Here is a 24,545-nt window from a genome sequence, read left to right as displayed (position 1 = left end):
AAACACTCACACATATAAAATAAATCTAAGAAGAAAAAATTTCAAAAATCTTAGGTAGTCTCATACTGGATACTCACTGACTCTCCAAAAATCTACCCATCACTCCTTGGTATTCTGCCCCAAATTTTCAGTTTCCTCTAGCTCCAGTGGACCAATATGATGATTGTTAACTCAGCAGGACCACCATGATCTGCCTCAGGGCCAATGTGTACAGTCAGGGAGTCTTCCAGAGCAATCATAAGACACATCTCACACTATTTCTTTTCCTAAGAGCCTGCAGTGTGTACTACCTGCTCTGCTATAATTTCAAACCACTGCCTCATCTTCTCCTATTGTTTATTATTTATGGCAAACACTAGAACATCTACCTGGAATCTAACAAATTATCACCCAATTCCATGCCCCTGAAGCTCATGCTCTCTTAGGTTTTACTTTAAATAAATACTTCCTTCACAGTAAGGTATTGTCATAACCCTATCCTTACCCCACCCTGCGACCTCAGTGAATCAAGTATTCTGGTCTGTGAGATGTCTCAGCAGGTAAAAGCACTTGCCAGTGACCAGCAACCTGAGCTGAGCTATTCCAAGCACCATCACACCTGAGGATGAAGAGACCAGATAGGTACTGCAACAGAGATTAGCTGAGAAGTTTTTAAGAAGTCTGGTAATCTTGCTGAAGTTCAGTTTTCTCATCTATAAGAAGTTTTCTTAATAATTTCAAGGTTTAGAATTCTATAAAAAATACTAGGTCCTAAAAGATGCTATTTTCTATTTCAGTGAGTATGAATAAGTAAACTGGAAGTCTGTTCTAACAGTTCACTTACCAGCAGTCAGGTCTTTGTAGTTCTGTTGGTTAGTTAACACCTGGGTAAGAACAGACCTCATGGCTCCTCCCATTTTAGTCAGGTCTTCTAAAAAAGAAATCTGAGGCTCCAAAAGCTGAAGAACTTTGTTCAGATCTTTTTCTGATGGTACATCAGCTGCTAAAGGAAGAAAAAAAAAAAATTATACACACATATACACACACACACACACACACATATATATAAACATAATTATAAAACTAAGGATAACTTAAAATATTTTGTTCAGAACAATAACATTTTACACTTTCAAAATTTTAGTAGTTTTGATATTTTACAGCCAAAAAGTCAGTATTAAGTCAATATTAATTAATGGCATAGTGCGAATTTAAAATTGTAGGGCTGGCAAGATAGCAATGTGGAGAATGCTTGTCTCTAAAGCTGGCTTCCAGAAACACACAAGGATCCTCAGACCTCTCTACAAGAGTGCTGTGAAGCTACACACTCAAGGAGAAATGGAAAGAGAGAGAAAAAACCTCTTTGGCCGGTAAATGAGAAAAAATATTAAAGATGAAAGAAAAAAACCTTGTGTTTTTGCCCTTTAAAAAGATGTCCTAAAGCCGGGCAGTGGTGGCGCATGCCTTTAGTCCCAGCACTTGGGAGGCAGAGGCAGGTGGATTTCTGAGTTCGAGACCAGCCTGGTCTACAGAGTGAGTTCCAGGACAGCCAGGCTTACACAGAGAAACCCTGTCTCAAAAAAAAACCAAAAAAACAAACCAAAAAAAAACAAAAACAAACAAAAAATGCCCTAAAAAATAATAATAAAATAAAATAAAGATATCCTAAAGACCCTAGAGCAGTGGTTCTCAACCTTCCTAATGCTGCAGCCTTTAATACAGTGGTGACCCCCAACCATAAAATTATTTTGTTGCTACTTCATAACTGTAATTTTGCTACTGTTAGGAATCATAATGTAAATGTCTGATATGCAGGATATCTGATACATGACCCCTATGAAAGGGTCATTCAACCTCCACCCACTGCTGCCCAAAATCAGAAAGAAAGATGTAAATAGCCGGGCGGTGGTGGCGCACGCCTTTAATCCCAGCACTTGGGAGGCAGAGGCAGGCAGATTTCTGAGTTCGAGGCCAGCCTGGTCTACAGAGTGAGTTCCAGGACAGCCAAGGCTATACAGAGAAACCTGTCTCAAAAAACCAAAAAAAAAAAAAAAAAAAAAAAAAGATGTAAATAAACAAAACTTTAGAGTTTAGTCTCTGGAGCTAAGGAAGGCCCTGTGGGCCACACAGGGAACATCTACTCAGCACCAAACTACACTTTCTCAGTTGAAAGCAAGTACTGGGAGCTACACGTGTGCCTTCTCCCCAGGGACTCTCTTGCTTTAGATGTCTGAAGACATCTAATAATAAGTAGACATTTGAAGGTAAAATGAGAAAAAGAACCCAAAGCAACGATGAAGCCACAAAATTTCTGAACTTCTATGACCTCAAACTTTAGTGAGCTCACAAACAGTTTTGGATTTTTGTTAGGTTTTTTTTTTTTTTTTTTTTTTTTTCGATTGCTTGTCCAACTAAGAAATTAATGATGAGCAATGGAAGAAAAATTAATGAATGTGCATTCTTGACACTCATCCTTAGACGAAAATGCTTCCACTAGCTTCTTCATATTTTCATATTTTAAAAAAATAGAAAAACAATACTAGGTGTGGTGGCAGATGCCTTTAGACCTAGCACTCTGGAGGCAGAGGGAGGCAATGACTACAAGGTCAAGCTCAGCCTGGGCTACAGAGTCTTCCAGGACAGCCAGAACTACAGTGAACCCCATTCTCTAAGTAAGTAAGGATTTAACCAGGTAAGATTATCATACAACTACCACAGCTATGCACTGGACTCATGTTGCTTTTTAATCTACTAAATATTACTGAGAGAAAAATTAATGACACTTTTGTGTGAAATATTCTTTAACTAAACTAATTATAAATTTTAAGATTCTCACCAAAAAATGTTTTAATACTTTTTAAAAATAGAATGCCTGTAATACAAAATGCAAATTTCCAAAAAGCCTAGCAAGTTCATGAGAAATAATGCAGAAAACAACTTCTGCAATAGCCTATCTAGTATCTGGAGTTTCTTCATTCTAAACAGTCAGTGGTTTGAGATCAAATCAAAGTAATATTTTTTTTTAAATTTTAAGATGCATATTCTGAGAAGTACTTAACAAAGTATTCTAAACTGCTGCTTAAAAGACAATTAAAAGCCAGGCGGTGGTGGCGCACGCCTTTAATCCCAGCACTTGGGAGGCAGAGGCAGGTGGATTTCTGAGTTCGAGGCCAGCCTGGTCTACAGAGTGAGTTCCAGGACAGTCAGAGCTACACAGAGAAACCCTGTCACGAGAAGAAAAAAAAAAAAAAAGAAACCAACACACAATTAAAAGAATAAAATGTCTTGCTCACAGTAAAGAGAATTTCAGGAATGTAAAGATATTATAGGATGGCTGTGGTGATGTACAGCTATAATCCCAGCACTCGGGAGGCAGAGGCAAGAGGAGCACCACAAATTTAAAGGAAGCCTGGTCTTCACAGTGAGTTTCAGGCTAACCAGGAATACTAAGCAAGGTCCTGCCCCAAAATGTAAAAATATTTAAAATATAATTTCTCCTTCACAATTTAAAAACACAGATAAAAGAAAAGAATGTATGCCATATTCTGGTTTAAATCTGAATGTAAGATTTATAGGTTAAATCATTTAAAACATACAAAAATAATATAATAAGTGGTAGCACAAGATAAAAATATCACTATCATTATTAAGGCAGAAGACATTATAAAAAGTTAACAAATGCCCCACAATGAACTCTAATATGTGCCTAAATCAAAATCTTAAAAGAATAACTGTAAGTTGAGTGGTTTTCTTTTTAAAGTACTAACTTAATACACACTTAGCAGTGACACAATAATATGGAAGGCAACAATTTAAGGCTATCATAAGTTGTTATATAAAATATCTGGGGGAGGAAAACAAGAGCAATTTATTATCTAAAACTCTGTTAAATTCAAACATTTCTCAACTACTTAATTTTGCCCAATCATAATATAAGTGCAAATCACTCTTTATTTAAAGTCAAAAGCACCAAGCTATGCCTCCTGCAAAGTATCTATAAAGTTATCTACATCATTTACTTTTCTGTACTTCACAGTCATTACTTTAAAAATGTTAAGCAAAGACGCACTCTACCCAGCAGTGTAGTGCAGAAAAGGCATAAATTAGAGTAAAATATAATGTATAAAAACAGCATCGTGAAGCCCATAATTTTGTATGCTATCTTTAATATTTTATGTTAAAAACAAGTGGTATCTTGGGCTGGCGAGATTACTCAGTGGTTAGAAGCATGCACTGCTCTTACAGAAGATCTGAGTTCAAGTCTCAGCACCCACATTGGAAGGCTCGCAGCTGCCTGTAACTCAAGCTCCAGGGTATCTTACACCTCTAGTTTCCCTGGGCACCTACATACACATGCACAAACACACATACAGACCACATATACATATACACATAGTCAAAAATGTAAAATTTTAAGTGATGTCTTTAAATTTTTTCTTTATCATTAATGCTAAAATTCTGTGATCTGATCATTTAAGAGCATTACAATAAACATATTAAAACATACCTGGTTCATTATAGCCTTCTCTTAAGTACTGAATAAGACAAAAAATGAATCTTGGAAGAACAAATTCAGACATCATCAATAAGTCTTTGGGGACACAAGGAATATTTGAACTTGATTTAATCTGATGTCTTCTGCAAAACCTGTAATAGGGAGAGAAAAAAAAAAGAAAACTAAGAAAAAAGAAAGAAAAAATAACAATGTCTAATCAGGCAAGAATGTATTGCTTCTATTTCTAATACTAAAATAAAAAATATGAGCAAATACTGAAGCCAATATAATCCTTTATGATTTTTAAAGCACCAAGTTAAAAAAAATATATAACTTTAGTAGGCTTTTAAATTAAAAATGGTACCCAGAGAGACTTTTCCTAAGAAAAAGCCATACTATCCATGTCCCAAACAGAACACTAAAAGAAAGTCACCATAGGATTGACATGTTTGACTGCAATATATTACTTTCAAGTGTTATTTTATTATTTCTGTCCACTATAAACCTGTAAGTACAACCTGTTAGTTATCTAAAGTATTTATACTTTCCTACCTCAATAAACTAATCAATTATATAAATAATCGAAGCTTATTTTTTAAAGTTTATATATTTAAATGTATATATTCTTGCTAATCTTCACTGAGTATTATCTTTTAAAAAAAAACTGGTACATTTGAGCAACAAAGACAAATATTACAAATATTTACAATCCAAATAGTGACATAAGTTACTTTGCTACCAAACAAAAAAATTACTAATTAAATACATAAAAATGCCTAAAAATAAACTTAATAGGAAGAGTACAAAAACTATCTTTGTGGCAGAAATTTTCCTGTCCAATCTATTTGCAGTGGAGACCTGAGCCTGGACATGGGAAAGGGAGATGCAGCTGGTGGCAGAGAGGGAGTGCAGGGAAAAACAGCAGGGGCAGAAAATGGCAGAGGATGTGGACCCACAAGGCTTTAGTCGTCCCAGGTAGTTCTGGACATCAAAACTTTGGGGGGGGGGAAGGGAGGGAGAGAAAGAGGAGAGAGAGAGAGGGAGGAGGAGAGAGAGGGAGTGGGGAGAGAGGAAGGAGGAGGAAGAAAGGAAGGAAGGAAAGAGGGAGGGAGGGAAGAAGAGACAGAGGGATGGAGGGAAGAAGGGAGGGAGGGAAGAAAAGAAGGAAGGAAAAATGGAAGAGGGAAAGAAAGAAAGAAAGAAAGAAAGGAAAGGAAAGGAAAGGAAAGGAAAGGAAAGGAAGACAATTTAAGCCTAACAAAATCTAAGTGTCATTGATGATTAATAAACATAAAAGTTGATCAAGAAAAGCCGTATTAGGAAAAAAATTATCCCACACAGTCACTTGTCAATGGTAAAACAGAAGAAGAAAAAAAAAACATGTTTATGATTGATACTAGCCAAAGGGTTACCTAAATATTACTGTGTGTTTTAGCCCAGAATGGTACACTGTCCCATCTTAACCTCTGACTCAATTCACTTAGCTTATTACTCCAGATGACCTCCTCTAACCTCTTTCTCAGCTTAGTATATAATCCTTTAACCTTCTACAGACTGTTTTTTAAAGATGTAAGTTTTATTTATGTGTATGTGTATCCACACTGGGGAGCCTGGGGCTGAGGAGCCCTGGTTCCAGAGCCTCTGCAGTTGGAGTAACAGGAGGTTGTGAGCATAAGATGTAGGTACTAGGAACCAACCGTGGGCCTTTTGGTGGAGCAGCAAGCTCTCTGAACCCCTGAGACATCTCTCATCCCCTTTATAAGTTCTTCAAACCTTCTGAAATTTGTATTTACTTTCAGATTTTATAACTACATTAGCTTGAGTTCATTTTAAATTAGAATTAAGATATATGATAAATATTTTGTGGTATTTTCTAAAGAGGACAGTGATCCATGAATACCCACACTGCAGGGGGTTATTCTACTTTGTTTTGGAAGGGGGCTTGTCATGGGGATTTTCAGGCAAGATCTCATGGCCCAGACTAGTTTCAAATATCCCTAAAGTAGCTAAGGTTGCCTTTGAACTCCTAATCTTTCTACCTCCGCCTCCCATTGCTGGTATTATAGGTACACACCACCATATATGTCCCCCAGAAATTCTTATAAATTGTACACAGACATTTTATAAATTCTCTCCTTTGTATATAAAGTAGGTAACAACAAAAAAAAAAAAAACCACAAGATTTACTAACCTAAGAATTCATAACTTACATTAAAATCACAACTCATTACTCCTGCAAATTTGAGGTATAGTTCAGAACATATGCTCAGTGTATGTAGGACTCTGGTTAGATTCTCTTCAACAAATTAAGGAAGGATGAAATCCATAGACACACATATATCTACATGTATATATGCCTTTAACACAAGCAATTCACCACTTCCTATTTTCTCAGTAAGAAAAAAAAGGAGTAATACTATTTGCAGTGTTACAATCCCAGTTTGTAGAAATTTAACCCTTTTTTACTTTAGGGTAAATTAGAGGATGAGCAACTGAGTGATTATTAAAAATTAAAATTATGACAACATAATAATAGTTTTAGAAATAGAGGTCCTATCTTATAGGTTTTCCTACTGTTTACAAAATATTTATCAGTGTATATTCACAAAATCTTATAACTACAATTTTTTATTTACTTTTTTTTACAATTTATTTATTCATTTTATGTATGTCAATACACTGTCTCTCGCTTCAGAGACACCAGAAGAGAGCATCAGATCCCATTACAGATGGTTGTGAGCCACCATGTGGTTACTGGGAATTGAACTCAGGACCTCTGGAAAAGCAGTTAGTGCTCTTAACCACTGAGCCATCTCTCCAGCCCACGACTACAGTTCTTAACAATGTCTTTTTTTGTTTCATCCTTCCCATATACTATACTCATACATAAATGTTTGCAAATTCCAAAAAAAAAAAAAATCAAGTCCTTTTATAAGAAGGAATGGAGATATCTGTATATTATAAGAAATTGCACAACTTGAACTCTGACCAAAATACTATTTTTGGCTTAGAGCAAACCCTAATTGATAATAAATAAGTCATTGCCAGACAAAAGGAGAGAGAAAGTTGATACAAATCATGTGCCACCCACCTAACTTTTCCCCACAAACCTTTAATCCTGTTCCCTACCCTGGGGCTCATTACTGAAGTACATCACACATTCCTAAGTAACTCCTTCCTCTCAACTTTCAGCATGAAATTTAAATGATTAAGACACTGTTACATTTAGACTAGTATATGATAAAGAAAATGGCATAGTAAAACCAAGAACATATTATTTATATTTATTCTTTCATTGTTCTTAGATTTGAATAAGATCTTAAAATGCATCCACATGTTTCCTAACAATTTTACTTGTTTAGGAAAGGAAAGGAAGTTTTAAATTCACAAAAACCTGCGGCTATAGTACAGAATTCAGCCATTTTTTTTCTTAAAGGAATAATATTTTCTGCTTTAAAGGCCATAATACAGTCTGTTAATAAACATTCAATGTTGCTTTTATAAAGTAAAAGAAAGCATGAACAATATGTAAACAAATGAGAATGTAAGTTTTTATTGTTAGGCTGAGGAGACACAGCCTCACTACACAGCTCTGGAACACAGTCCTGGAACCCGCTATGTAGGCCAGCCTGGCCTCAAGCTCACAGAGATCGTCCGTTTCCCAAGTCCTGAGCAGCTCACCCAAAGTGTGATGTGATCTAATCAAATGTTATGAGCATAAATAAGCATGGGACTTTTGGACAACAGCTTGCCAACAAGGCATCCAGAAGGTATACAGCCAGAGACTAGAAACACAAAAGTCTTCTTAACTAGTAATCAAACTAGCCCATTATTGCACTCAACTATTAACCAAGTAAAGTCCTCTTAGACTGTAGCATGTGTTACTGAATCTGACTCAAAGGTGTAAGGTACAACCACAAAAGAGCTAGTAGCAAATAATCTCCAAGCTGGGTTCCAGTATTAAAACTTCTATATGCCCAGGCATATGCAATAATAACTCTAGCACAGGAGATGAAAAATAGCATGGGGAACACAGTAATATGTCCCTCACAGTATGAAATAAAATGAGAACAAGGGGGGAAAGGCAAAGAATAAAGTTTTTAAAATAATATCCAAATACACCCTCTCCACAAAAACAAAAATAAAAAAATTCTTTTGAGACAATGGCTATCATTGAACTCAAGATCCTCCTGCCTCTACATATCAAGTCCTAGGACTGAGCCACCACATCTGATTTCAAAATTGCATTGTAACTGTAAATATAGTGATTCATCTAAGTTTAAAAGATAATCCCAGCCAGGTAGTGGTGGTGCACGCCTTTGGTCCAGGATAGCCAGGCTTACAGAGAAACCCTGTCTCAAAAAAAACAAAACAAAACAAAATACAAAAACAAAAAACAAAAGATAATCCCAGCATCAGAAAGTAAAGGCAGGAGGATTTTTGTGACTTCCAGGTCAGCCAGGACTACAAAGTACCCTGTCTTTATAAGTTAATTAAAATTATATTTTTTTTAAAAAAAGCTAACACAATAGGCTTCCAGGAAAATCTACACATGAAATCTGTACATAAGCCTATCAACTTGTACCAAGTTTGGGTTCTTTTCTAAAAGGTGATAATTCTCTCCCCAAAACAGAGCAGAGCAACATATTTTCAGAACTGGGGATATAGCCAAGTGGAAGATTTCTTAGCATTAAGTCTTAGATTCAATGGAGCGAAGAGAGGAAGTAAAGAGAGATGAATTTAACACATAAGGCTGTACTGCAAAAGTATGTACATGATTAAAGGAATTTAATATATCATTTAAAAACATACTTGTTTTCCAGGAGAGAAGGTAGGCAATATCACATTTTCTTCAATATATTTCAATCAAAACACCACTTAACTACAGGTGGTGGTGCACATCTTTAATCCCAGCACTTGAGAGGCAGAGACAGGTACATCTCTGTGAGTTCAAGCCCAGCCTGGTCTACAGAATGAGTTCCAAAACCTCCTAAGCTATATAGAGAAACCCTTACTTAAAAATTTAAAAAAAAAAAAAAAAAAAAAAAAAAAAAAAAAAATCAAAAACCTATCACTTAACTGTAATGGAAACCAAGAAGCCACTCTGATGATAATACTATTTACTCCAAAAACATATCTTATTAATAAAAAAGAGTTAAAGAAATCCTACATCAAAAACAAAGATACAAGACACTTGGGATTTTGATATTAACTTCTGCCCTAGATAAATTAGACACCAAATTAACTCTTTCATTTAAAACAACCAAAATCTAACTAAAGTACAAAGTGCTAGTTTTCAACTATCTGGACATCAGGCGATATGTAGGAAACTGACTGAGCCTACTAAAGTCAGCTTACTTCCTTAGGAGACTTTCCCGGACCCACACAAACAAGAACCAAAATGGCCTAGACAAATTTCCTGAGTTGGGAAGACAGAACTTGTTCTAGGAAGGTGAGTGCAGCTACACCTTGAGCTACATCAAAGAGAAAAAACTCAGAGAAATTATCCCTGAATGAACAGAGAATGTTCCTGTGTCCTTAAGTACTGATCAGGACATAACTGTAAGAAAATTACCCAACACCAGAGATAAATACCTCTGAAAGCATAGTACTCACATGTTACATCAAGAATGGTATAAATGGTATCTGTTCCCATAATCACACTGGAAATTACAAAGTTCAAGCAAGAGCCAGGTGTGGTAGAACAGACCTTTAATCCCAGCACTCATGAGACAAAGGTAGATGGATCTTTTTTGAGTTTGAGGCCAGCCTGGTCAACAAGTGAATTCCAGAACAGCCAGAGAGCTCCATGATTGAGACCCTGTCTAAAAGTAAAAATAAATAAATACATGAATAAATGAACAAATGAATGAATAGATGAATAGCTATAGATAGATACTAGAGAGACAGAGAGAGAAAGGATGCATAGAGAGCAGATAGATAGCAAAAAGATATATAGATGTTATAGACAGAGATAAAGATGGATGGATGGATGGATGGATGGATGGATGGATGGATGGATGGTCAGGCGGGTGGGTGGGCAGGCAGGCAGGCAGGCAGGCAAGCAGAAGGCAGGCAGGCAGAAGGCAAGAAGTAATTTTTAAGGCTCCAGAGATTGAAACTTGCAACTGCTAGGCAACCACTTTCCCATTTAACTACATCCTCAGTCAAAATTACATTAATTCATAAGACTTACAATAAACAACTCAAAAGAATCTTTCCTCAGAAGACAAAAATTAACCCCAGACTAAGCACTTCATCAGACCCAAGAGGCCTTTTATGATTTGTTTCTTAACATTTTCAAACTATTTCCAGGAAAATAACTGTATGCTTAAAAATAAAGTTAAAAATACATAAAAGAATAATATATGAACAATATGTAGGGCAGCCAACAAGGCACAACTCACATGTCAGGCATTGAATATACAGAACACAGAGAAGGAAGGAGCCAAAACTTATGAGAATCATCTATTAACAACTGACTCAGACAGAACACACCTGTGAGAATTAAGCAAATGCCCAAAGGAAAAGTAGGCAAGTCAGGGAAATGGCCCCAGTGGATAAAGTCCTTGCTAAGAAAGCATGAGGTCCTGAATTTGGATTCCAGCGCACATAAAAAGAAAGAGTAGCACCAGTTTGTAACCCCAGCAACAGCAGAGGGAAGACAGGCAGACTAGGGGCTCAGTAGCCAGTAAGTATAGCCTAAACACCAAGTTCCAGATTCAACAAGAGACCCAGTCTCAAACAACAAGTGAAGAGCAATATTTTAAAAAGGCATCCAACATTACCTCTGGCCTCAATACCTACCTGCATGCTTCAACCATAGTTACAGAATAAATCCAGACACTCAATTATAAAATATCCACAAACCTATCTGTTCTGATATATCTGACACCAATTATTTCACCCACTCTTGCTTCAATCAATCAGGCCTTGGTTTCCTTTCTCCCAGAACACTTAAATCCCTTTACTTCTGGCCAGTCAGGGAAACATTTTAGCATTCGTCTTGTCTCCTTGTCAAATGACCTACACTAAAGCTCTTTCTTTTTGCAAACACCTATCATAGTACTGACATTGAGCATCAAGCCCTTGCTTCAAACCACAGTATAGTAAAAATTATAGCACATAAACTAGCAAAGGAAATACACAGTTAAGAAAAACAAAAAATCAAGTGGGGCTTGGGGGAAGACTCATGGATCCCAGTACTTGGTAGGCTGTGGCAGGACTGTCACAAGTTTCAGGCCAGCCTAGGCTATATAAAGTTCCAGGCCAGCCTGGGCTACAGAATGAGTTCCCACCATCATCATCACCACTACCACCACCACCACAACAACAACAAAATCCAAAGGATTTTGGAGAGGAAAAAGCAACCAAGAACAAACATGACAACTTGAAAACGAGAAAACAGACTTAAATAAGTCTATAGCTCCAAATGGTCTTAAGTATTTAAGACCCAGGCATCACTATCAGGGTTTTATATTGAGTAAAAAAGCAAGACCCAATGAAAGCAGTTTCTTCATTTTCTTCATTATAATTTTTATTTTCCTACATGTATGTGGGGGTTGGGGGCCCATGTGCCATGTATGGAAGTCAGAGGACAACTTTCAGCTTTCAGCAGTTGTTTCTCTCCTTGGATCATGTGGGATTAACTCAGGTCTTCAGGCTTGTAGGCTTTGATACTTGCTCAGTAATTAATAAAACAAATAAACAGAAAATCATTTAAAATGTAAGAGTTAAAAAGATGTCATTGATCCCCTGGATACAAAAGTCTTCTAAAAAGTTAGAAGACCTGGGCACCACTACAAACAACTGCTACAAAACACCAGACCCTTGACAAATGAACAAGAAACAAGACTGACAGAAGAATATGCTTTAAAAAAAAAAAAAAAAAAAAAAAAACACTAAACTGGGCCATGTGGTTTAGGTAGTGGTACAAGCCTTTAACCCTAGCTCTCAAGAATCATAGGCAGGCAGATCTCTGAGTTCAAGGCCAGCCTGTGCAATGGCCTATGAGGAGTTCCAGGACAGCCAAGCTACACAGAGAAACCCTCTCAAAAAACAAAAAAATAAGAGCGTATTAGCAAAGCACAGTAGGGCTGAGGAAGAGGCAGCTCAGTAGTAATGTGTCTGCTGTGCAAGCACCAGGACCTGAAAACTCACATAAAGAGCTAAGCCTCTTGGTGCATGCCTGTAACTCCAGCAGGAGAGGAGGAGACAACAGATCTCTGACACATACTGGCCAGAGGTCAGAAAACAACTTGTGCAGTTGGTTCTCTCCTTCCACCATGTTGAACCTGTATGATGGTTCGTATATGCTCCGTCTAGGGAGTGGCACTATTGGAAGGTTTGGCCCTGTTGGAGTAGGTGTGTCACTGTGGGAGTGGGCTTTAAGACCCTCATCCTAGCTGCCTGGAAGCCAGTATTCTGCTAGCAGCCTTCAGATGAAGATGTAGAACTCTCAGCTCTGCCTGCCTGCACCATGCCTGCCTGGATGTTGCCATGTTCCCACCTTGATGATAATGGACTGAACCTATAAACCTGTAAGCCAGCCCCAATTAAATGGTTTTTTAGGACTTTTTAAGACTTGCCTTGATCAGCCGGTGGTGGTGGCGCACGCTTTTAATCCCAGCACTTGGGAGGCAGAGGCAGGCGGATTTCTGAGTTCGAGGCACAGAAACAGAGTGAGTTCCAGGACAGCCAGGGCTACAACCCTGTCTGGGGAAAAAAAAAAAAAAAAAAGACTCGTCTTGATCATGGTGTCTGTTCACAGCAGTAAAACGCTAAGACAACCTGGAACTTCTTTGTTTAGGCTAGACTTTCCGGCTACATAGTATAGTCCCTAGTCTGCCTGTCTCCCCTCTGCTATTGCTAGGGTTACAAATGGGTGCTACTCTGTCTTGCTTTTTATATGAGCTTTAGGTGCAGTGAGATCCTCTCTCAAAAAAACAAAAGTGGAGGGCCAGCAAGATGGCTCAGCAAGTAAAGGTGGCTGAGGTCCTGCCTGACGGTCTGAGTTTTTAACCCCTGAGTCCAACATGATGAAAGGGAAAAACCAATTTCCACAAGTTGTTATCTGACCTACACACACACACGTAAAATTTTAATAAAAAGAATGTGAAGAGTGATACAAGCACCTGATGTCAACCTTTAACTTCAATATGCAAGAAACACATGCATGCCTGTGTGTATGCTCACCCACATGTGCAAATATCCACTGACAAGTACATATAACACATACATAAACAAAAGCCAAAAAAGATCAATTAATGATCTATGTAGGAATAATGTTTATATGCACTGTGTGAAGGTATGTCTCTGTCCTTCCTTGATGAAGCAGAAAGATAGGAATTCTACTCAGGTACATCCAGAATTGTTGGCTTTGACACAGAAACTAATTATAACAAATATGAAGCAGAAATGTAGTTTATTAGAATAGAAAGAAAATCAGGGAAAAGAATAAGACTCACCTAACATCATAGATATAGGTAGGCTTCTCAGAGAAGAAATACAATTTATTAAAAAGACAGTTAATAAGACATAAATGTGGCCCATCTTCTCAAGAGACTTGCAATTGTATCTTAGCATACTGCTTTGGCTACTTTTGATTTACATGGCTTTAAAAAAAAAGTTTTCTTTTTTTTCTTTTCAGTAGAATCACAGGTTGGCTCTGGAGGCACCTTGAATGAGATTAAATCCAATAAGATGCAAACAGGAGCTGCAGGGCTGAACAAGAGGGTTGGGGCATGTATCCTTGCTATAAAGACTGAGAGATTTGCGGAAAACAGCTGGCTTATATTATAGCTATGAAGGGGGAAAGGCCTCAAGCTAAGCTGATGTGAAAGAACTCTTGATTCTCAGCTGTCAAGAAGCTTCAACCAGACCAGGTAAGGGGCCCCCTTCCCTTTCCATGTCACCAAAATTTCCTGTGCTTCAATTCCTCCTACCAATAAGAGGCTGAAAAAGCCACAGATACTAGACCTCAACCAAAAAACTTGCATGGATGTGGCAGATTTCAGCATAATGACAAACTCCAGAGAAACAAAGGGAAAATGGGAACAAGGGTGAGACTTAGTTTTCTTACTAAAAGCAGCTCCAAAGCACACATGAGGGTGGTTATGTCTACTCCTCTCGAGGTAAGTACAGTCTTGTGTGTTTATCTTTGTAATTTTGCTCTATTCACATTGTTTCATAGTTTAAAATAGTTTTAAAGTATCATAATGATAAGAGAAAAAATTAATTACAACTAAGAGGACTTCCAAACTGTTGCTATACTTAAGATGCCACAAAGTACTCTGCTCGCTGAAGTTAGGAATCACGTCCACACTACTGATAAAACAGTGATAAAGAAGGACAATGGACACAGAAACGCACTGGAGTCTCCTCGATCGATCGCTCGTCCGTCTTAAGATCTTATATCATGAAAGGTATTTTGCTACTTTGTTTGAATTGGTAACTTCACAATTAGATGACTATTTCATTAGAGAAAATTCCAAGTTCATGAGGAAAAAATTTTTACAAGTAATCCATATAAATATATACAGACATACATTAATTTAAGAGATTAGTTCTACCAGGGGTGGCATGTCTTTCAATCTAGCACTCAAAAGGCAGAGGCAGGAGAATCTAGCCCAGTCTACACAGTAAATTCAGAATAGCCAGGTGCACAATGTGACCCTGTTTCAAAAAACAAAAAAATAATAATTCTAAGATTTTCTACCAATAACCATATTGTGTAACTCAATTAACTAATTTGCTAAATGTTAATATGTATAAATAGGATATAAATGGGAGAGTAAAACCATCTTTATTATCAAATTTGTATTGAAAGGTCATTACTTGAAGAAGTATAAGCGAAGGATAAATAGAAACTGTTACAGTCATAAAGTCACACACTGCACCACAGCTTCACATATGTGCTATACACGTGTTGCCCTATGGATGCATTCCATTCATTGTGGAATTAAAACTTACACTGAGCTTCTTCAAGGATAGGAATGTAAAAAGTGCAGTAAAGATAATGGAGAGGAGCCACCAGCACGAGGGAAAGGCAGACAGACTGGCATGTAGTAGATATCATACTGAGACAGGCAGGACAATGGTGCCTTATAGAATAGGGCATGATGACAAAGGCCCTAGGTGCTGATGATAACAGACAATGGGAAGGACCAACCAGACACAAAAGAACAAACCTTGGTACCAAAGAAGGCAACAAAAAGAAACGGAAAAGGACAATACACAATATTAATTTCTCTGATTTTCCCAGGGCACAGAGCAACAAAGACCAAAAGCCACAATCATACAACAATAGTTCATAAAAAAGAATGATACCCAATGATACTAATGAACTAGTGACAAACGAATTCTGAGCCTCCTGATAGGGGTTCCCTATAGCATCATCCAAAAGAAGGTAGGCTGGATGTCTAGTTCAAGGACATGTACCACCATTACCTTCAACAAGTTAACTCAGAAAAGGAGTCCTGGCCTAGCTACTACAAGTTCCTGGGACCAATGGTAATAACATGATGCCATCTGCCATCAATGGAAAGGCAACATCTGAGGGACAAAATCCACAGCTTGCTGGAAACACCACACTGCCAAACTGGAAAGGGGAAAAGGCTATACAAAAGCCATGACGAGACTGCTACCACAGCTGAGTTTTCTGTGTGAAATTAAAAATATCTATGAAAATCAAAGATTAAAATATTATACATTATGTGGGCTAGGATGGAAAGAAAGCAACTCATACACTGAGAAGACTGTAAATTAATTTCTTTGAAATAAACTATATGGCAATATTGACTACAATAGTATTTATAACAGCCCCCCAAAATATAGTGAAATGCAAAGTAACTTTCTTAAAAACATAAGAGAGTGATGATGTACATCTTTAATACTGGCACTCAAGAGGCAGGGGCAGGTGAGTTCAAGGCTAGTCTGTGCTTCAGAGCACTGACTGCTCTTCCAGTGGACCCAGGTCAATTCCCAGCCCAGCTGGTGATTCAAACCCATCTGTAACTCTAGTTCCAGGGATCCAAGGCCCTCTGCTAGCCTCAGGCATGCAAGAGGTCCACAGACATGTATTCAAGAAAAACACTCATATACATAAAGCAGGAAAAAAAGGTTTTACAAGAAAGAAAAGAAAATGCACTATGTACTAATATGCGACACTGTCCAATACACGTTGAAGAAAATAAGGAAGAGAAAGAGTGTTAACCAGATATCCACCATCTCCACTTAAACACTGTCACAAAGCAAACTACCTAAATATTCCAACAAAATAGCTAGACATACTGATCCATTTTTGCAAATATCTTTTAAGTACATAATTATGGTCAAATGAAAACGAGAAAAGTCCCTTATTGAGGAATAGATGAACAAAGGGCCCTTATCCACTCATTTTTATTCCATAGCCAATAGTTACTGCTTTTGACATTTTGACATAGGACAGTGGGGGAAAACTACCCTAAACACTCTGAAAACAGCTGCTATGAATCTGATCATCAATGCCAACTCCTGAATAATAAAGTGATAAAATCCCCCCGTTTTTAAATATCTTAAGATCTGGGAGAAAGTAAGCAAAGTGGCAAAAAAGTATATGTAATTCATGATAATATATTAAAATAGTCACATATTATAAAAATTAAAGAAATGTGCAAAATCACAGTTCTGTCTAGTATCCTACATAGCCTAAATCCAGCCAGTCAGAATTTAGTCTACATTTTTCATCACACTGTTTTACTTTCTTTTGTCTTGTTTTTAAGTTCACCCACCATCAACCATTTATGATAATGATTACACTTACTCTATAGTGATTCTTGTGCATGTGGAAAGCATATGTACTTCAATTGCCAGCACCACTGATAAAAATGTCATATTGTTATACATTGTTTCTCTTTTCAAGATTTTTTTCTATTTTATTTTTATTTTTACTTTAAGTATATGCATTTTGCCTGTATGTATATGTATACCACATGTGTGCAATACTCCCAGAAACTAGAGGAGGATGTTGAATCCCTTGGAACTAGAGTAACAGTGGTTATAGGCCATCATGTGGGTGCTGGAAGCTGAACCCAAGTTCTGATGCAAGAGCTATAATTACTCTTAAGACTGAGCCATCTCCCCAGCCCAGGTATAACATTATTAAAACTATAAAAACATTCCCATATCCTTTGTAATATCATCTCACAAATGAGTTTTCAATTATTCTCTCTCTTCATTTCGTGTATCTGCTAATTCTACTATTATACTGACAATAGCAATGTTACTAAATAAAAAATAGTTGAAGCCAGTAGTAGTGGCACTTGCCTTTATCCCAGCACTCAGGAGGCAAAGGCAGGAAGAGCTCTGTGAGTTCAAGGCCAATCTATAGATTTGTTTTTTTAGGACAGCCAGCCAAAGGTAAGTAAAAAGACCCTGTCTTTAAAAAAAAAAAAAAAACTTGAATATTTCCCATATTTATATAATTGCAAATTTGTAAATGAAATGCTAATACCATTATAATAGATCATCTCCAGTCACACAACATCTTACCACAACAGTCAGACACATAAAAAGGATGAAGGCACACGATGATTTCTTCCTTTATTAAGTACACAGACACAAGGATAAAGGATAGCTCTGGGATAAAGCATATTCTTAGTAACAAGGCTCAGAGTTCAATCCCCAGCACTACAATTGACCAATACAGTATAAGAATACAGGGAAATGGAATCTTTCTGAGACTGCATAACCAGCAGGATACACACACTTTATGCTAATGGAAGAGCAACTCCAAAATACACGCATTCTCCATTTTCAGCAAACTTTAGGGACTATTTCCAGGGAAACACAGGTCTGCCCACCTGGAAGACAGGTGTAACTTGTTGATATCTAGTTCTAAAATAGCTCCAGAAGCTGCATCTTAGTCTATAATCCTGGCCATCACTATCTATCCCTCTAAAGGCAGGAGATAGGTATTCAGACAAAATTTCACCTAAACAGATAAACTGTAAAAATCTCAGAATAATCACATGGCTCTAATACTGTTCACTGTTCAGTCTTACCCATGAAACTGGAGTGGCAATTCCTGGAACACACACGCAAGAGTTCTGTTTCTCCTATTCAACAACTAAATCAGTAAATATTAAGTCAACTCACATATAACTGCTACCATGGGGAAAATAAATTCCCTGAAATCTCAATAAAAATACATGGACCTATCTATAGCATGGGTGCCCTAAATCTGTGTTTGTATTCTTAATAAATGAATGAATGAATGAATGAATGAATGAATGAACAAACAAATAAATAAAACTTATTAGAAGCTGGGCATAATGACTTCACGCCTGTAATCCCAGCATTTGGTGGAATGAGGCAGGAAGAAGACAGCTGGGGTTAGACATTAAGACCCTGTCTCAAAAAAAGAAGAGGAGATGGAGGAGGAGGTCACCAACATGGTGGCTCACACCTATAATTACAACACTTGAAAGTCAGAAGCAAGCAGGTCACGGAAAGTACAGAGACAGCATGGTCTACACAGCAAGTTTCAGGACCCTATCTCAAACAAAAGAAAAACATTACTAACATTATTTCCACTTCTACAATGAAGCATCATAATTTTAAAATGCCAGATTTGCACTTCATCCAGAAAAAAATAATTACCACTTTGTTCCAAATTCCAGAGAAGACCCAACATTATTTCTTTCATTATTAGTTCCCCTGAATTCTAACCTAGAACAAGAAGTAAAAATGTCTCAGTATCTCTAAGAGACTAAGCCATCCATGACTTGACATCCCTCTTTTTAAAAGGAGGATGATGTGCCAGCAAGATGGCTCAGCATGGAAAGAGCTTGCCACACAAGCTCAACTACCTGAATTTAGTCTTCAGAGCCTTCATAATGGTGTAAGGAGAGAGCTGACTCCACAAACTTGTCTCCTGACTTATACACACACACACACACACACACACACTACATATATATGCAATAATAAAAATTTATTTTTCAATTGGAGGTTTTAAAATAGCATTTAAAATCAAAAAGACAAAACAATACTGAACAGAAAAAAACAATAAGAATAGTATTGATTCAATAGGGATTGAAGGTGTAAGAAAGTGGAAGAGCACATTCTAGGTATGCCCAACACCCCAGATAAATACCCCAAAACAAATCAAAAACTGCAGTTTAACACAGGCAGTAGGGAAAGTGGCTGAAAGGTAAGCAATTATAGTCAGCAAGCCTAGCTTACCACCTGAGTGATCTTTTATCAATTTGTAAAACTCTGTGCCCTATTTTCCTCTCCAATGGGAATAATGGCAGTAAATATCTCAAAATTGTTAAAGATTATATGAGTTAAGTTATGTAAAGCAGTTAAAATTTGACCACTTCCACCAAACAGAAAAAATCTAAAGTTTTAATAACACTGTTAAAGAAGCTACTGGGAAACAGGCCATTCCATACAGTAATTATTACAAGCCTTAGGAAGAACAATTTTTAAGTCCCACTTTTGTAAATTTACCCCAGTGATATTCTTCTACAGGTGAGAGGAGACTGGCACCCCGAGATTTTTATTTTATTCTAGGCCTCTTCATACCCATAAAATGACATTATTAAATCAAGGGCAGCAAACTCATACAACATTGTAGAGTCGTCTGTACACTATAGAGTCAGGAAACTGATTTACTGATGAGAACGGACAACCAGCGAAGATGTAAAACAATGTTACCTTGTTCCTGAGAGCAGACTGCAGGAGGAGGAAACATTTATTGTTGCTTGCTTTGGACTGAGAGAAAACTAAAAGCACTGAGAAGGAACTGGCAGATGAGAGACCAGAAAGGAGGGAATCTTTCACTATAGACTATTTTGGCTTTTATAGCCAATAATATATAAATATTAAAATGCCAAAAGTAAAGCCAAAAAAAAAAAAAAAAAAAAAAAAAAAAATCCCAGCTCTAGTTGCTAGCCCTGATTATTATTATTTGCAGGGTCTTGCTAACGCCTGAATCCTTTTTCTTAATCCGTCTGCTCCAGCCTCTAACTCCTTCTTAAAGTATGTAGTGTAAGTGGATTAAGGCAGTGGTGCCACCGCACACCAGGTGCACTGCACACATCAATGCGTTTGTCAAAGATGCATGTGTTGAGTGTCTCCTTTTAGACCGATGTTCTCGTATTAACGAATAAGGCGCCCTTAACTAGATAAAACCCAACACTTGATTCCTAATTCGCTCAGTAATTTCCTCCTCCTTTTGGTGTAAGGGGTATTCTATATCTGACTGCTCCGGAGCCCAATTCTCGGTCACTCCAGCAGATCACATACTCCACTGACAGCTCAACAGTCCCTTTTTATGCAAGCCCCTCCCCTTCCCTCCTCCCTCAACCCCACCAGCTCCAGAGCTCTGTCCCTCACCCAGACACAGTTCAGACGCTTCCCCCCTCCCCCGCAAGGGTCCTAACCTGCAGTTATAAGACCCTCTCCCTGGCCCTCATCATCCTGTGACCCGATTGACCCAATTCAGATCCCAAATCACTCCCTCCCAGTCAATCTAAATCACTTCTAAGGCTCTTTCCCCAGAACTAGGCAGGAAGCTGTACACCCTTTCGCAACAAGTACACGACTGACAGCTCCACACCAGATCCCCCCCACCACGTACCCTCTCCTCCTCCCTGCCCTCTCGCCCCACACACTGAATGAACCCTTTACCCCATCACTCGCCCACCCTGACCTCCTCGAAAATTCTCAGCCTAGTTCCCCGCACATGCTCTCCTCCCCACCCCCTTCCCACCAGTGACAGCTCAGTCACCTCCAACCCCTTGTTGTCTGCGCTCTCCCCCAAGCTTCCCTTGACAGGTGCGGGATGGCTCCCAGATCTCCCTCAGGGCTCCCTCGACCCCGCAAGACCACACCACACGGCCCAGATCACCTCTCCGGGGCTCCACTCACCCACTCTCCCGCATTACGTTGCTGTCCCCGCAGTCGCAGGCGCCCCCGGCCTGGCTGCGGAACATGTTGAAGTCGTGTCCGGTGTGGTCGCCCTGGTGGAAGCACTCGGCGCACAGCGACATGCAGGGGGAGATGCCGCACGTCCGGCAGCGGTAGGCCACGAAGTTGGCCGTCCAGACCAGGCCGCAGAGCGCCGCGGGGTCGTAGGCCCGCACGGCCGCGCAGAACTCATCGTAGCCGCCGCCGCCGGCCAGAAGGCACTTACACCACTCCAGGGCATCCTCCTCGGCCTCGCCGGGGCCGCCGCCGCCCGCCGCCTCCTCGCCGCCCGCAGCCCCGGCCAGCGGCCGCTCTGCGTTCAGCACCCGCTCCAGCAGCGCCTGCAGCTCCTCGGCACCCGCACGGTTATCCGGCCGGCTGAGAGCGGCCTTCAGATGCGCGGCCGTGGCCGCCTTGTCTAAGGTCGGCCCCTGAGCCGGCCCCTCCGGCTGGGGCGGCTGCGAGCCCCCGACGGCCGCCGCGGCCGCCGCCGCCGCCATGATGAGAGCTCAGAATTTGGAGAGTCCGAGGGCCCCCGGCTCCTCCCGGGAGGGTGGGGGAAATTGACTGCTGCGATGGCTCGGCCCGCCCAACTCTCGCGATAGCCGGCGCCGCAGAGCGCTTCTGCGAGGTCCCCGCCCCTGCTCACGCCCTCTGGCCAAGCCCCGCCCCTCAGCGGGCTCCCCCCCACCGCCACCACCCACCAAGCCGGGGGCTCTGCTCCTACAGGTCCTCTCTACCTGTTGGCTCCCAACTTTCAAAACTGACAACTACTTACACAAGAACTCCGCGCAAAGACAATAAAATAAATGAAATAAAATAAAAGTGGTTTTTCTGCAGTCAGGATGTAACGTATGAGAGAAGATTAAATAAAAAGAAAAGTGGGTTTCTGTCTTTATTTGCCTGGAACATAGGAATTACACACAACATCTACCAGATGTATTTTAGGCATCTGTATCTGGTCTGCAGATGTTGATTGCTGTTCGCAGGGCCTTGATTACTACTGGATTCCTGCTGATAATTGAAGCTGCTTCCTAAATATTTCCGAGTCCTTAGCCTCATACTGCTTCCAGGTGAATCTCCTAAAATAAGTTCTTTTAAAAGGTAAGGTTTGTTTTTTTTGTTTGTTTGTTTGTTTGTTTTTGTTTTTGTTTTTGTTTTTTGTCTTGATTTGCTTTGGTTGGTTGGTTTGGTTTGGTTTTTCTTGAGACAAGTTTTCTCTATGGAACTCGCTCTGTAGACCCGACTAGTCTGGAACTCACAAAGATCTGCCTGTCTCTCCTCCTGAATGCTGAGAATAAAGGGCTAAAGGGGTGCCCACCACTGCCCACACAAAAAGTAAGTAAGGTTGGGTTTTTGGGGGGGTTGTCTTTTTAAAAATTGCATTCAATTTATTTATTTGAGTAGAAGTCCTCTAATACACATATGGTCAGAGAACACCTGTGCAAGTTGGTTCTCCTTTATCATGTGGTTTCCTGAGGCTTGAACTCACGTCATCAGGCTTGGCCTCAAGCACCTCTAGTTGCTAAGCCATGTCCTTGTCCCTCTTGTTATCCTCTTACCCAAACTCTTTAGCGGAGAGAACAACCAAGATCCTTAAATTATCTCTTCAAAATCCACCAATATCACTGTTTCTCACTGGAGTAGAGAGAGACAGACATCGGGACCAACCACTGGAACCGGTTCACCGGTTCACCGTTACGTGAGAGTTGTTGGTTAGTTTGCTTGCTTCTTTATGAGTTTTAAGACATCTGTGACCCAGACTGTTCTCAAGCAGTCTGTGTAGGTTAGGGTGACCTTGAACTCCTAACTCCATCTCGCAATGCTGGAGTTCTTGAACTATGCCTGGTTTATAGGGTCAGGGGTTGAACCCAGAGCATCGTGAATGCTACGTAAGCACTATACCAACTGAGCTACATCCTCAGGGTTGTTGGTTAAGAGCATCAGCTGCGTGGCCCGAAGAGTGTGAGTGGGTAGGGGAGCACTCCCATACAGGCAAACGGGGGACGGGGAGCGGGGAGGAGATGGGATGGGGGGTTGGTGGAGGGGTAGCTGGGAAGTGGGATACCATTTGAGATGTAAAAGAATGAAATTTTTAATTTAAAAAAAAAAGCACCAGCTGCTCTCCAGATGACCCAAGTTTGCATCCTAGCACCCAGATAGCCTCTATCTTCAACTCTAATTTCAGGGAACCCAACGCCCTCTTCTGGCCACTGCATGAAATGCAAGTGGCTCACAGTAATACACCAATGCAGGCAAAAAAAAAAAAAAATGCATAAAAAACTATTTAAAAAATTAAAAGGTTCTGATTTATGCAATAACTGTCTTGAACAGTAAATTCCCGTTCCCACAGCATTGCTAACTGATCGTTTTCCTGGGGCTTTGGCGATTGAAATGGGTTGTTTGTTCTGAAATACTTTGTAACTCGGGCTACCTTCAAACCAGAGCCTCCTGCCTTGGTGCCAGGATTACGAGCTTGTTCCAACCACGGCGGCTGGTAACGTTCTTGAGGGCAAAGAACCAATCTTCCTTCTCACTGCTTGTAACACTCAAATACCGGTCTGATTATTGCTAACTGGAAATTATTACAGTGGACAACACTCCTTGAGTTTCTAGTATGTACCAGCTCTTTAATGTTTGTTTCTTTTTGCCTGTTCTATCAGCCTGTTCAATAAGAGCTAGCAAGAGGAAACAACCTTTAAGTAATTCATCTTTAAGAACACATCTGTGGCCGGGCGGTCACAACTGGTCACTTGGGAGGCAGAGGCAGGCGGATTTCTGAGTTCGAGGCCAGCCTGGTCTAGAGAGTGAGTTCCAGGATAGCCAGGACTAAACAGAGAAACCCTGTCTTCAAAAACCAAAAAAAAAAAAAAAAAAAAAAAAAACACATCTGTGTTCTTCCCAGTACTAGCCTCAGATGTCCCAGGCAGCAACTGATAGCAACCTGGCAGACATTTGGTGAGCCAATTATACTGTATAAATAAGGCAAGGTAGACGTCTTTGGGGCTTTGATAGATGCAGATAAAGAAGCTTTCCTGGGAATTTTTTTAAGGGATGGAAGGACTGGGCCATACGATGATATTAATATTAATAATAATAACAACAATAACCACAA

At 39.5% G+C, this 24,545-nt stretch overlaps 1 protein-coding gene across 6 annotated transcripts in view; it reads right to left on the bottom strand.

Moving 5' to 3' along the window:
* The window catches only part of Ubr3 (ubiquitin protein ligase E3 component n-recognin 3), a 145,208-nt gene extending 123,219 nt beyond the window's left edge, over nt 1-21,989 (bottom strand). For 4 of the 6 annotated variants that reach the window (XM_076928886.1, XM_076928888.1, XM_076928889.1 and 1 more), the window contains exons 1-3: nt 21,392-21,989; nt 4,487-4,626; nt 824-982 (exon numbers count right to left, since the gene is read on the bottom strand). In XM_076928886.1, coding sequence (XP_076785001.1) covers nt 824-982; nt 4,487-4,626; nt 21,392-21,930 — 838 coding nt within the window. In that variant the 5' untranslated portion in view covers nt 21,931-21,989. The remainder of the gene's footprint in view (nt 1-823; nt 983-4,486; nt 4,627-21,391) is intronic. The other 2 variants (XM_076928887.1, XM_076928891.1) reach the window with 1 other exon arrangement.
* Nucleotides 21,990-24,545: the final 2,556 nt, after the last annotated feature.

Source organism: Arvicanthis niloticus, chromosome 2 (genome assembly GCF_011762505.2).
Source record: "Arvicanthis niloticus isolate mArvNil1 chromosome 2, mArvNil1.pat.X, whole genome shotgun sequence".
In the NCBI taxonomy this organism is placed as follows: Eukaryota; Metazoa; Chordata; class Mammalia; order Rodentia; family Muridae; genus Arvicanthis; species Arvicanthis niloticus.
Note: the sequence above shows the minus strand (reverse complement) of the source record. Positions and strands in the feature narration are given on the sequence as shown.